At 32.4% G+C, this 14,909-nt stretch overlaps 2 protein-coding genes across 2 annotated transcripts; one reads left to right on the top strand and one right to left on the bottom strand.

Moving 5' to 3' along the window:
- Positions 1 to 176: 176 nt before the first annotated feature.
- On the bottom strand, positions 177 to 5,668 carry LOTGIDRAFT_205193 (hypothetical protein). The gene is made up of 6 exons (XM_009050254.1): positions 5,617 to 5,668; positions 5,154 to 5,227; positions 4,451 to 4,567; positions 2,712 to 2,773; positions 1,606 to 1,705; positions 177 to 304 (listed from the first exon to the last, which is right to left on the bottom strand). Exons 1-6 carry the CDS (start codon positions 5,660 to 5,662, stop codon positions 224 to 226), a joined length of 480 nt encoding a protein of 159 aa, XP_009048502.1. The 5' UTR covers positions 5,663 to 5,668; the 3' UTR covers positions 177 to 223.
- A 2,083-nt stretch (positions 5,669 to 7,751) lies between these two features.
- On the top strand, positions 7,752 to 14,152 carry LOTGIDRAFT_140585 (hypothetical protein; the record flags this gene model as incomplete). Its single annotated transcript, XM_009050253.1, has 4 exons — positions 7,752 to 7,881; positions 10,127 to 10,290; positions 12,904 to 13,044; positions 13,739 to 14,152. The coding sequence occupies 4 exons, from the start codon at positions 7,752 to 7,754 to the stop codon at positions 14,150 to 14,152; spliced, it is 849 nt and encodes a 282-aa protein (XP_009048501.1).
- Between the last annotated feature and the right edge of the window lie 757 nt (positions 14,153 to 14,909).

Below are 14,909 nucleotides of genomic sequence, written 5' to 3'. Positions count from 1 at the left end.
AAATCCTCTAGAGGATTATTTTGCTGAGTTGTGCACTATAAAAGGCCAGTTCAAAACAAAGTTAGATATATGCAAAGGTTGAAATTACTTTTGAGATTTCAAAACAAATTACACTGTTACAATTTGTGTAAGATTAGGCCTTGGAACATTCGTCCCAAAAGAAATTAAAAAATTCAAAGTTTACATAGTAAATTTATATACAGAATATTTATAAGGTATAAAATCAAGAATTCAACTCTAGAAATTTTCGACAAGCTCGATCACACTGCTGATATACTGTCTCAAAACTCTCAATCTTATTACTCTGGAATATAAGATATTAATAACTCGGTTTAAAGGTTGTAACTTTGTACTAATGACAAAGTTACGAAAGCACAGGCACAGGACTAAAGTTTAAGTTCTTTAACTTGAATCGGTTTGGGGTGTGTCAATAGAACAAATAGACTATAGTTGACCAATATATTTTTGTTTGGTATTAGAGGATGAAAGCTGACAGCAGGTTGACTTTCAGAAGCACTGGCACAGGCATCAGAATTGTTTTACCTGGAGGTCAATTCAAACCCACAGCTCCTAATCCCTCGGAGAAGACAATCAAACTCGCTATCGATGAAGCTATTTCACTGCCATTGTTTAGGGTGGTTGACAGAATAACAGTAGTATTAATTTTGAAAACCATTGAATCAGCAGGGCTCCTTATTTTATCAAATATCAAGGAATTTATGTCAAACACAAAGTCCAATTGGAATATCTAGAGGATCATGAAAATTGTTAAAAGTAAAATATATCAGCTATGTTTGTTAGTAACAAGTATAATTATTGTTTACTATATTTATTAACTCTGTATCATATCTCAAAATCTGATATCATTGTTTCAGATAAATCATTATGAGTATTTAACTGGTCAGTTTCGTGGAACAAGGTGAGTTCGTTAATAATGAAATATATTTGACTGGTATCGTTGTGGAGTTTTTCGTTGAGCACGAAACTTAACAGAGTATTTCCTCTGTTAAGACAGTCGCATGGACACTTCAAGATGGCGGGATCATGTTTCTACCTTGAGAGAACACAGTAGAGTATTCGACTGGTATATGTTCTGTTGAGCATGTTTTACTACTGAGTCGCTTTTAACATACTCAACGCAATCTACCAGTTTAATACCTCTATAAATCACTAGCCAGGAATAACTGAGAAATACAGCCATATGAACATTTTGTTCTCATTTTAACCCTACTAGATAGTTTTCAAATAAAAAAGGGTTTGGAGGGGAAACGATAAAGAATAACCAACAACAAACTTGAAAAATGGTGTGTCAAACAAAACTATCAAATATAACTAGGTGCATCTCAACTTTAAACAAAGCGAAACTATCTTGGCTTAAGAAGGCTCAAAATTAAACACTATTAGCTTAGCTAAACAATTCGAAAATGGCGAAAAATTTTCTAAAAATTCACTGTTGAATCACAATTTCAACCATTAATTTAAATATTCATGCACAGTGTGGATTGTTAATTTAAGATTTGTAAATTGCCTCATTCATTTCCCTAAGTAAAAGCCTTATAAAGGAAAGGGTTGGTTAAGACAAGATAGTTTCAGTGATTTACTCACAAAATAAGGGTCAACAATAATATCTTCTTCCTCACTATCATACGTTCCCAACATTTCTATTTTAGCTGTTGAATTCTTCGGTTTTACTCCCTCTAAATCTCTATAAAACATGAAATGGTTAAAATTTTAGCTATTGAATTCTTCAATTTTACTCCCTCTAAATCTCTATAAAACACGAAATGGTTAAAATTTTAGCTATTGAATTCTTCAATTTCACTCCCTCTAAATCTCTACAAACAACGAAATGGTTAAAATTTTAGCTGTTGAAGTCTTCGGTTTCACTCCCTCTAAATCTCTACAAGCAACGAAATTGTTAAAATTTTAACTGTTGAATTCTTTGGTTTCACTCACTCTATAAAAAAAAGCGATGGCCATCGTGATACGCCTACAGTTGTAATATTAGCCAAGTGGTCCGGGAGGTTGACTAGAGATATCAGTAAATGACACATTCCGAGAGAAACATTTTCATATTATATTAGCCAAGTGGTTGACTAGAGATATTCAGCTTTATTCACACGCTTTTTATTGTATTTTTTAATTTTCTATTGGGTTCATCATTAGGTGATAATAAACTATTTCACCGCTAGATCTTTTTGGTCTGCCCTAAAAACATTATTGACTAGCAGCCAGTGCCAGTGAATGGAGTCAGAATGGAGTCTGAACTATCATTCCCGATAGAGCTTTCAGATGAGTTAGTAACGACAGATTAAATCAAGTCTCCTTATTTTTCTCCATGACCTAGGCCCGTGCGTTTCTATTCTTATATTACACTAAAGATGCGAATAAATGATGAATGGTGTCCAGTACAGTGTATGGTGCTAGATTATTGATACAGTAAAAAATAGTAGAAACAAAACATGTCCCAACTTGTAAGTTGTGTGTTCACTTCTATTTTTGTTTATATTGATCATCCCACACCAGACATCATCTATCATCTTCTCCCACCCTAACACAACAGTTAAACTAAATTTAATAGCACATTGAAATACATATATATAGTTGTAACTCCATGACCTAGGCTAATGTTTTTCTATTCTTATATTACACTAACACTGCAGTGTTTATGAATATTCAACATCAAAATTTCAAAAAGAAAAAAAACTTACTCCATGTTCTCATCATCCATTCCAAAAATAGTTTCAAATTTTACAAAATCATCTTTCTTAATCTGAAAATACAAAAAAATTCCCCAAAATTTTGAAAATAAGAAGGGCTGAGATAAAAAAAAAAGGGTCCAAGTGCTATTTGTGAAATTCTTCAGATTTCACTTTAGAGTAATTGCCCTTGAAATTCTGTGTGGAAACTTTAATTATTGAAGTACCAGGTCATTAGTAACTACATGTTACTGTGAAAGTAACTATGGTAATTTAAATATTAACTAAAGGCAGCCATCTTGAATTTCTATGCTTTGGTCTTTTATTTCAAATACTATAATTGTTACATCTGCACAACTCTCATAAAATATAGGTACCCAGAAAGACAATTACCCTATAAAATATAGGTACCCAGAAAGACAATTACCCTATAAAATATAGGTACCCAGAAAGACAATTACCCTATAAAATATAGGTACCCAGAAAGACAATTACCCTATAAAATATAGGTACTCAGAAAGACAATTACCCTATAAAATATAGGTACTCAGAAAGACAATTACCCTATAAAATATAGGTACCCAGAAAGACAATTACCCTATAAAATATAGATACCCAAAAAGACAATTACCCTATAGAATATAGATACCCAAAAAGACAATTACCCTATAAAATATAGGTACCCAGAAAGACAATTACCCTATAAAATACCTCAAGAATATATAAACCTGTGAAGGTATGTGAATAAAATAACTATGATGAAACAGAATAAGTAGCAAGAATACCTAATCAGTCAGAAAGATTGAAATAAATCTGCTTACTATTTCAAAGACTAGGACAAAGTAAAGTTTTTGACTGGATAGGTGATAAAACTCACTGACAACTCACTAAGCTGACCAATGAAGAAGGTGACAAGGTCCAGTGAGGTCAGTTCAGTTAAGAAACTAAGAGAGGGTCATAATTAGACCAATAGTAATAGGTCAGTGTAAAGTAATTAAAGTGATACTACGTCTAAGAATGAACATAAAAATTAATTCTCAAGAATGGTCAATATGAGTATATATTCATCAGTTAGCTCACCTGGTGTCAAAGTTACAACTGAATCCCTGTAAAATCTGGAAAATTGGAAAATTCATAAAACTAAGTAATTATTGAAAAACGCTTAATCTTGATATTAAGCGTTTTTCAATAGTTAAATGCATATTTATGAATAATTACTAAGTTTTTTGGAATCTATCGGATTATATAAGGATTCTGTTATGTTATTTATAACACCAGGTATATCTACTGATGAATATATGCTCTTATTGGCAAAGTTTAAAATTCAAAATTTTATGTTCATTCTAAGACATAGTATCCCTTTAACTAAGTATGTGGTTATTTTAACAGTAGTGTTAAGACACCAATAAAGGGGATTGTAAAGAGTTTTTTTAAAAATTTTATGTGTATTGAGGACACTGATATCATCAATTTACGCCATTCTAATTTACAATCAGACTGTCTGGTTCCTGCAATTCCACTAAAGTTCGTTTTTTTTTTGCTTGTATCACAGACCATTTGCAATTAGTGATGTCATAAAACGTCTGATTGAAAATTGGAATGGTACAAATTTATGCTATCAGTGTCTCTGATACACATAAAGAATTTAGAAAACCTCTTTACAATCTTTTTAAATATCAAAATCAAGTTTCTATAAAAAAAAAATACATGATGTGATGACTATAGAAGCTACATCATGCTTTACAACTGACCTGTCTAGCTTTATGTGTATAGCCTGTGATACCATGTTTCTTCAGCGTTGATATGGCACGTCCGTCAGGGCCGTTACCAATATTATACGTTTCTATGGCAGCACTATCTACTGACCACTGGAATATAAAGGTAAACAATTTTCATATTTTGTGTGGGTCATATCTTTTTCTTTAACAATTTACACCAATTAGTTCTGTTACCGTTCCACGATAAATCTTAAGATGAGAATTAGTCGACAATGTTGTCCCCAAAAATGAAACTAGAAATATTAAAATGTGAATATATGTATATTTTTAACAATGCAATGGTATTCCTGTAGCATCAGTAAACTTACATCATTGATTTTTCTTCTGTGAAGAATTTAATTGAAAAAAAAAAAAAAACTTTTTACTTTGTTTAAACAATAAGCTTATGTATATTCATATTTAAACAATATTTATTCAAGGATTACAAATATTACAATATACATATATATAAACATATGGTGTTGGAAACAAGCTTTAAAGCTTATATAAATCCATTACCAAGCTTATGTATATGTTTGACAATCAAAAATGTTTGATTTGGTTTTCTAGTTAGTCACGAATGCAGTGCCAGTGGTTTCCCTGCATTTCAACTTCAACGTGTGATTTCATAATAAAACATGATCTCAAAGAAGGTACAAAACTGTCAGATGACAGAAGTAATTGTTTCAATTCTTACCTTGTCTTTCAAACCCTTCTCTTGTAGTAAATGGAGAAATATTGCTTCAGCCATCGTTGAACGACAAATGTTGCCTGGAATAAAAATTCAGTGACGTTACTAATCTAGTCAAGTAATTTCAAAATCTGGCAGTCTGGCACTATAATAACTTGTAATGTACTATGTTTTCACCAAATGAACACTGGCCACAGTTAGTGCTTTCTGAAATTTTCTCATGTTTACAAATTTCTATACTTTCACTTTTAGTCTCGATTGTCAGCAATGCTTTTTAATGTTGACTTTTTAACATAAATAGGGAAAGTCTTGATATTCGAGACTAAAATGATAACGGAAAACAAGACCCAAATTCTCACGCCATTGAATAATGATCAAAAACCCTAAAATTATTTCATTATAAATAGTAAGTAAAACTACACAAAAACAGTAGAGCGTATGAGAATTCATGTGTTATACTCAAACTAACCGAGGCAAACAAATAAAACCGATTTTTTGTCACTGGGCGCAGCCATCTTGTCTTCCCACAATGCAGTGTGATCAACAAGCGGAAATGAATGATTTATCAGGAAAATGGAATTTGGTGAAATTTCGTGATTGAATGTCGAACGGTAAGTTCTTTTTTTCCAACGGTTTAGGAAACTGTGATCACTTCTAGCACAAATTGGGGTCCCTTCCTGACACATCTGAATTATTTCCTAATCCATAGCAACTTAGCAAGACCTTCGGGAAGCCAGGAAAAGTGTAGACGAGTTTGTTGATAAAATTTTGGGAAAAGTGTAATTTGATATGGAAAGGTGTTGACTGTTTAGAGATCAATATCGTCTGTTCCTCACATGAAATGACCGTGAATGGTAACAGTTTTTGTTATTGCTAGAGGTTCCATAGTGTGTAGTGGAATGCATTACAAATTTATGTTCCATTTTTGTCTTTGAGTTTAAATTTGAAGACTTCTTTTAATAATAATACAACTAGCCTACTAAAAATAGTTATGTCATCTATTCATAGGTGATAGTGATAGGTGATTGGACTTCTAAAAATTATAAAACCATCAAAAATTGGCTAAGTTTGACTTGGACACAAAGTTGGGGCAAATACAACAGAAGGCCTAAAGTGTATAGGGCTGCATAGTAAGTGTACGGTCCAAAGGGGGTGTTTGAGGGGGGGGCTTGTTTGCCCTAAATTTTACAACAATTTTTACCTGTATTTTTCTTCGTTTTTGCCCGATATTTTTTCTGTTGCTGCTGAAAAAGATAATATTTGGGGAGACAGCTTCCTGTCTCCTTCACCTGTCCTATGAAGGGCTGAACATTGACTTTAACAAAATGTTCTCATCTAATAGGTTGACCAAAAATAAGCTATTTGAAAGCCCAAGGCCATGTTGAAGGTGAATTTTAAGAAGGTTTAACGACGATTACAAAAGATTAAAAGAAAGGATCAGTTGTTGATTAACTGTTCTCAGTGTTTCTACTAGTTAAAGGGATTGTAAAGTTGTTTTCTTAATTTTGTATGTGTATCAGGGACATTGAAAAAATGAATATTTGCACCGTTCCAATTTTCAATCGGATTTCTATGATTCTAACAATTCCACTGAAACTATGTGTTTTATGATGTCACTATTGAAATGGTCCTTATATCACATATCAATAGCTACATTTGCGATAGTGACTCAGTGAAGTCATAAAACTTTTTATTTTAGTGGAACTTCAGGAGCCACAGACGTTTGACTGATTGGAATTGGAATGGTGTAAATTGAAAATATTAGTGTCCCCAAATACACATAAAATGTCTAGGAAATCTTCTACAATCCCTTTAAGAAAGGATAAACCAAGTTATGAAATATTTACAGGCTGATAGTCACTGTGGCTGAACGAAAACAATCAACAATAACTAGTTATTTATATATTACCAATCATGCATGAAACTACCTCAATTTTTACCTACCTATATACAGACATTCTTATTAGTTTTATTGTTGGAGATCCATTTTGATGGAGGAATTTTTACGAATTTGATACTGACATTTTTAGCAATTTCATCTACATCTTTTTTATGATAATCTTACAGTTTCTAAGAATAAGTTTAGGTATATTTTAATTTTTTTTCTTTATGTGTAAATTGATAGGTTTATAATATTAAATAGACAGTTTGGAATATTTTGTAAGTCTTATCTGCAGGTGCCTGTGCCAAGTTCCTCAAAATATCTTTCGAAGAGAATTTGTCCCAAGAGTGGAATTTTACATTGAGAAATTCCATGTGGTACTTACGAAAAGATTCCTTGTATGACTTTTGATATAACAGAGATCATGTTCCATATTTTCTCAAGTTTGAACAATACCCAAAAATTGATGACATATTTATTATTTTTCAGGTATTATACTCTACACTTTCTACTAGAAATTTTAATTGGAGCCATGATAATTCAATTCAGTTCTAAGAATCAGGAATAATCTTTGGAATTCACTGTGGATTAAAAACATGGCTTCAGGCAAGCCAGTACCAGCACCCAGAGGGAGTACAAGGAATGCCCCACCCCCTGCTAGACGTTACCCTCAAGGTCCCCCACCCCCTGTGCCCATTGCTGGGGGAGGAAGTGTGTCAGGAATGGGTTACGGGGTTCAGCCTCAAGAGAAACCGGCGCCGCCAATTGATGCTCGAGCGAAGACAGTATTAAAGGAAGCTGTGGATGCTGTAGTGAATAGTTTTGCTAAACATACACATGGCTATGGACGAGGTGAGATCATTTTTATAGCTCTAGTGTTTTCTATCTTAACTAAGAGAGATGGTCAAGAAGGTACATTGTTGTAGGAAGTGACCTAAAATGAAACTAGAGGAGTTTCTTGTAGATCCTGATTTGCTCATTTCTTGTAATATGTAACAACTGCGATTTTTGTGGAAAATTAAAATATAAACCATACAATGTTCTTCTGGATCTAATTATTTATTTCTTATAAATATATATTAACAAACAAGTACGATTTAGTGGAAATATGGAAGATGAACCACTAGTCTTTTCTTAGTCAATCTTTATATCCTTTGCTAGTTCAAAAACTGATGACAAATTTCAGATCTGAGTCAGCCTGTCAACAAACAGATCAATACTCTGTTGAAGTATGATATTCACCAGTATTGCCTTCAATACTCCTCTCAACACTGCTCTAATTTAATTTATCATACACACTTGTTCATTTGACAAATTCTCACCACAAATCAATAGTCTTTACCAGTACTATTCAATTTTTCTGTGCTTTAAATTTCATTTACCATCAGAAATTGTAAGCAAAATGTTTATTTGTGTCACCCTCTTTCCCCCTTTGAAATAAAAGACTCATATTTATTAAATAGTTAATGAGACATGCTACAAACTTGATTGGAATATTAATCAATCAGTTTTTGATTTGATTCAGAAATTAAATTAGCTTGAATATTAATTAGGTCCTGAACAATGTTCACTTAGAGAAAGATCGTTAGACAAGGGACTTAATTAGATTTATTAATTAAATCAAGGTCTTAATTTAATCGACCAAATCATGTAATTATTCTTGTAAAAATTGACTATAAAACCAAATTTCCCCATAAAATTCATAACTTCTTTGAAAACTAAGAAACCTGATATAAGTGAAATGTTTAATGTAAAATTTAGTGTTTAAGTTTGAAAAATGAAAATGAGAAAGCTTCGCCATAGACGAGAAATTATAATTGACTTTTGTCATCCATTTAAGATAAAATACAATTCGAGTAAGTTCAACCAAATTTCTCAAAAATCATATGTTAGGTTGACAAATTCAATTGCAGAGTGACATCAGGCATGAATCGTTGATTCTAGTGATGTGTATTGACTGCAAATGTTAAAGAAATTGTGTAGTGTCTTGTACTCTGTTTGAGTATCAGCAAATATTTATTTGGGAAGGGAGGGGGTAGGGGGGGGGGGGAGGTCATTGGGCCATGGACCCCCTCTCAGGCCTGTGATAGGTTTTATTCTGAATTGAAAACTAAACCCTCTAAATGCTCAGAATTTATCTTAGGCTATCTGAAACCCGTTGGCTTCTGTGGGCCTATACCAGCCCCCAGACCCATGACTCAATGGGCTTCAGCCCTTTGGCCTCATCTCTGAGACACCTACTGTCTTTATTAGCCCACTTGGTGCAGAAAAGTAGGACGTAAAACTCCATTCATTTCATTTTCATTTCTGAGAGACCCCTCTCATTCTGGGAACAAAAGTTCCACTGGAACCAAAGAATTCCATGGTCCTAATGGCAGCTATGAATATCCCTGATACACATGCAAAAACTAGAAAAAAAACTCTTTACAATCTCTTTAAAGCAATTGGTCTATTTATTTGTTAAACATTCTAAGATGACTAGTTAATGGCAAACCATCAATAATGTTGATTTGTCAAATAGTAGACCTGTGGTCAGTGACAAACAAAAATGTGGAAATTTGGGTCTTGGCAACTTGTAGACTGTGACTCATGTTTAGACAGCGTTTAGGTTGACTATACAGTATATAAGCTTATTGGTAGCTTTGGATGTCAGTTTCAATCAATCACTGAAACCTTTAATTTTTATCCCGTATTTTTAAAAAGATTTATGACATATCTTCACACAGTGTTTTTGATATTGTCACTTTTATTTTTTCCAAATTTAATATCTTCCCAAAGTATTACAGAAACTATTACAAACTTCATCTTATACCTTCACCACAATAGCCACCTTTTTTTGTATCATGGAATGCAGCGATTTTATTGGATTAGGCCAGCCAATCAGAGCCCTCAGCAGAAAGACTAAACATTATGGCTTTGTTTTTACGGACTTTCTGTCTGTCGAGGCATCTGATTGGCTGTATATGCTTAAATACAATCAAATCAAATCGCTGAATTTCGAAACTTCGTAAACACTCTAGAAGGTGCAACAAAGATTTTGCTATCACCCAAGGATGAACCCTATTGAAAATCAACACATAATTTGTAATTATTTTAGTCAATGTGGTGGAAGCATTACAAGAGTTCTGGCAGATGAAACTAGAACGTGGAGCTGATTTAAAGAATGGTGCCCTAGTAGCGTATGAATCCCTACCCTCCACTACCCCACCCTATGTTTGTTTTGTAACTTTACCAGGAGGAAGTTGTTTTGGTAGTTTTCAGGTAGGAACATTCATTTAAATATTTAAATTTCTTCACCTTCCAACAACCAGGCAAATAGTTCTAGTTGTGGATCTGGGTAACAGAAATAGTAAGATATTTTTTTTATTGATGTTATTTCACATACCGACTGTTCAACAGAACCCATGACCACCATTTGTTTGACATAACCAAGGAATTGTCTTCATGTAAAGTTTTCAAATCGACGACTAACTGACAAGAAACTAAAGACTGAACTTATAATCTGAGAATATATTAGATTTGATTTTGACCCAGATTTTAGTGTAGATCTAATAATTTTTCATGACATTATTGAATTAAATGATATCTGTATTGCCTTAATAATACATTTAAAGATGTAAATTTTACCAGAGGTGTAAATCTATCAAATGACATTATCTCAAATAACATCCAGATTATATCTCACTATTACATCTAGACCTAGTTTCAAACTTATACACACCCTCATAATGCTCTGTGTTAAATAACATCGATTCATATTGGCCCTCTATGTATTGAATACGCCCTCTATGTATTGAATACACCCTGTGTTTAGTGCAGATTTTATAATCTACACCCTTTATATTGCAAGTATTTCCTTATAAAGACCTAATATCCCTCTTTGCCCAGATAAAGTTTGCTAATTCATACCCTGATATGTTGGATTTTATCAGATAATATTCTCTTATATTGGCCCCGAGTATATCAGTATTTGCCCTGTATTATGATAGATTATCATTATATATCATAATATACCTGATAGTTGACAGCCCATTTAACAATATTGACTGAGATATATGACATCATTATCTATTCAAAGGACTTTAAATAACCTAATTGATCTAACATACCATTATACCAGTCCTTATCATTTAAAGGGACAGATTCGCCATCTGTTAAACTGTAAAATTGTCTGTAAAATGTGTGTACCTGTGTTTTCTCTGTAAAATGTGTGTACCTGTATTCTCTCTGTAAAATGTGTGTACCTGTATTTTCTCTGTAAAATGTTCTCTGTAAAATGTGTGTACCTGTATTCTCTCTGTAAAATGTGTGTTCCTGTCTGTAAAATGTGTGTACCTGTGTTTTGTCTGTAAAATGTGTGTACCTGTATTTTGTCTGTAAAATGTGTGTACCTGTGCTTTGTCTGTAAAATGTGTGTACCTGTGTTTTGTCTGTAAAATGTGTGTACCTGTGTTTTGTCTGTAAAATGTGTGTACCTGTATTATTCTGTAAAATGTGTGTACCTGTATTTTCTCTGTAAAATGTGTGTACCTGTATTTTCTCTGTAAAATGTGTGTACCTGTATTGTCTCTGTAAAATGTGTGTACCTGTGTTTTGTCTGTAAATGTGTGTACCTGTGTTTTCTCTGTAAAATGTGTGTACCTGTGTTTTGTCTGTAAAATTGTAAAGCTATTAGTAATGAAGTCAACAGACTAACAAGACTACAATAATCTCTCTGTCTACATTTCTCTTGGTTTTTAATCTTTTACACTCACACCTTACTTCTAGATACATAATAAACACAAATAGTAGAAACTTATAGCTTGTAGCCTGACAAAATATGGGCCTATCAGACCTCATACACAGATGGGATATCAGTTTGATGAGAGCCAGACATAAAATTTATAATTTTAATGAAAGATTGCTGGTTATTTTCTTCATGACAAAAGCTGTGTGTACTCTGTCTGGTAATAGGTTATAAACTGTTTGGTCTTTGTGGACGATATCTGTAATAATTTATAAACCTAGAGAAATATTTGACAATAAAACTCAGTAATTTATATAAACTAGAGTATTTACTACGGTTGACTGAACTATATCAATCTACTGTATTTCTTTATATTACTCATTATCAAAATATGACTAATTATCAAAATATTACTCATTATCAAAATATGACTAATTATCAAAATATTACTCATTATCAAAATATTACACATTATCAAAATATTACTCATTATCAAAATATTACTCATTATCAAAATATTACTCATTATCAAAATATTACTCATTATCAAAATATTACTCATTATCAAAATATTACTCATTATCAAAATATTACTCATTACTCATTATCAAAATATTACTCATTACTCATTATCAAAATATTACTCATTACTCATTATCAAAATATTACTCATTATCAAAATATTACTCTTAAGATATATATTCATCATTATTTATAGCACAATCAGTTAGAGGGTTGGTTCAGTACATGACATCATTTGATTGGTTACGTCCAGCAAATAGTGGCTGTGGGATCTAATCTCAACCGAAAGTCGTTTTCTTAAGATGTATTCATCATATTATCTTCAGCACAATCAGTTAGAGGGTTGGTTCTGTACATGACATCAGCTGCTTGGTTACGTCGAGCAAATGGCGGCTGTGGGTTCCGATCTTGATCGGCGTGTGAAAGTCTGATGACCTTTGAACAAGCTATCTTCACTCATTATTCCAGTCGACCCAGCTGTAAATGGGTACAGATAATCTGGGAAAGATCAATACCAAGAGATTTGGTGATAGATCAGCTGGTAAAAAGAACCCTTAACTGTTGTTATCTTTATAAAATATAATTATATTTTCTTTTTATCATGTTGTTTGTATTTTATATTTTAGAATTGTAATACGAAGGCTGAAGCTAGAAGAAGCGCTGCTAAAATAGCTTTAATGAATTCAGTATTTAACGAACATCCATCAAGAAAAATTACTGATGAATTTGTTGAGAAAGCTATAAGAGATGCCCAGGGATCGTTTAATGTAAGTTTTAACTTTACTTTCTTTTTTTTTGTTGATAAAAACAACTCACTACCCACTGATGTAAATCATTCACATTGCCAATAACTGCAACATTTAAAGATGGGTTCCCTTATTTTCATTTATGAAAATCAAAATGCTAATACTTATATGAATAGAAAGTGGAGGTGTTCTAATGACTTGGAAAAATACCAGTTTGTCTCACATGTCCATAATTATGTTAAATTAGAAGAGAATTACCACCAGAATTCCAATGAGTGACCGATCAAGAAAGGTCAATAATTCTTTTTTTGTTTATCCAGACGGTACATACATGGACATTTATGATTGGTTAAAAATCTTAATGATATGCAATAAGAACATAATGATATGATTAAGAATACATGATAGTTCATTAGAAACATTGATTAGTGAAATAGTTTGCTATATTTGATACTAAGAAATAAGGAAACCCATCTTTAATTATTTATTCTGTATATATATTACAGTGTTACTGTGGTACTCTGTTATAATTATCGCATCATTATCCCCAAAAATTTCAAAATTACTAACGCGCATTTATTAGATTTTATATCCGATGTTTGTCCTGATATACGATAATAGGATAACAGTTTATTGCTTAAATAATAATCTATATCTTTACTTAGAGAGTCCTTTGATATATATTTATATATGATTTATTCTGTTTCTATTACAGGGCGGTATCGAAGATCATGACAATCCTGGTACTGGAATCGGAGCCTTTAAATTTATGTTGGAAGCCAACAAGGGAAGGACAATGTTAGAGTTTCAGGAACTAATGACTGTATTCCAGTTGTTACATTGGAACGGAAGTCTGAAAGCCATGAGAGATAGAAATTGTTCACGTCAAGAAGTATTAGCTCACTATTCACACCGAGCTCTTGATGATGATATGAGATCACAGATGGCGCTTGATTGGATCGCGCGTGAACAGGAACATCCCCATATAATATCGCGTGAATTACAAATAGCAGAACAGGAACTAGAAACTGCGAGACTATCTGGACGAGAGTTACGTGTCTATAAAGAAAAACGTGATATTTTAGTGCTAAGCTTAAGTCAGATTGCTCCAGCAGAAAGTCTCGCTTAAATTTGTAAAATCAATAACTTCAAGTCATTGATTACTGAAGAACAGTTGAACAAGTGAACAAGTTTTGGACTGAAAACATTAGATCAGCCAAAATATGATCAATAACTTCTAGAAAATGTGACTTAAAAGTGTAAATAAACCATTACAACAGAACAACTAAAGTTGTAAAGTTGTGCTTAGTTTAAAAATGAAACCAAATTGTTATATATATATATATATATGTGTGTGAATTTTCTTCAAATGCAATACAAAATACTACAGCAAATTGCAAAGGAATTCAATAGAAATTCTTGAAATAACAAGAAAGAATCATAAAGTTGTGTTTTAAAAGAAATCAACCAGACCCTTTTTCACAAAATTTTAAGATTTGAATTTATCATTGAGTGTAGTAAAAATCTCTACAAACAAAAGAATTTCAATTACCAAAAATATTTTTATGTTTTCCTTGTAAAAAATAAAATACAGTGGAGCCGCGTTTATCTGGTTGCCGATAATCCAGAAACCCTGATATCAGCACGTTTTTTACTGGGAACGTGAATATTTATTTTGTAAAATTAACCGTTAATCCAACAAATTCTGTACAACAAATTCTGTACAACAAATTCTGTACAACAAATTTTGATTTTCAGTTTTTGTGAAACTGTGACCCATTGTTGTATTAAACTAGAAAGTGCTGAAATATGTTGTATGTTTCACTAAGACTATTATTCTATGGTATAATGGATCCTTGTTATTTAGGCTAGTGATTTAATTTGCA

The sequence above is a fragment of the Lottia gigantea genome (assembly GCF_000327385.1).
Source record: "Lottia gigantea unplaced genomic scaffold LOTGIsca_148, whole genome shotgun sequence".
In the NCBI taxonomy this organism is placed as follows: Eukaryota; Metazoa; Mollusca; class Gastropoda; family Lottiidae; genus Lottia; species Lottia gigantea.
This window is presented reverse-complemented; position numbering and strand designations above follow the sequence as displayed.

Bases quoted from the DNA above. Each gene is read 5' to 3' on its own strand.
- LOTGIDRAFT_205193 (XM_009050254.1), bottom strand. From the start codon at position 5,662: ATGGCTGCGCCCAGTGACAAAAAATCGGTTTTATTTGTTTGCCTCG. The intron at 4,568-5,153 runs GTAAGAATTGAA...TTTATATTCCAG, and splicing joins AGAAGGGTTTGAAAGACAAG to TGGTCAGTAGATAGTGCTGC. The intron at 305-1,605 runs GTGAGTAAATCA...CTTATATTCCAG, and splicing joins TTATTGTTGACCCTTATTTT to AGTAATAAGATTGAGAGTTT.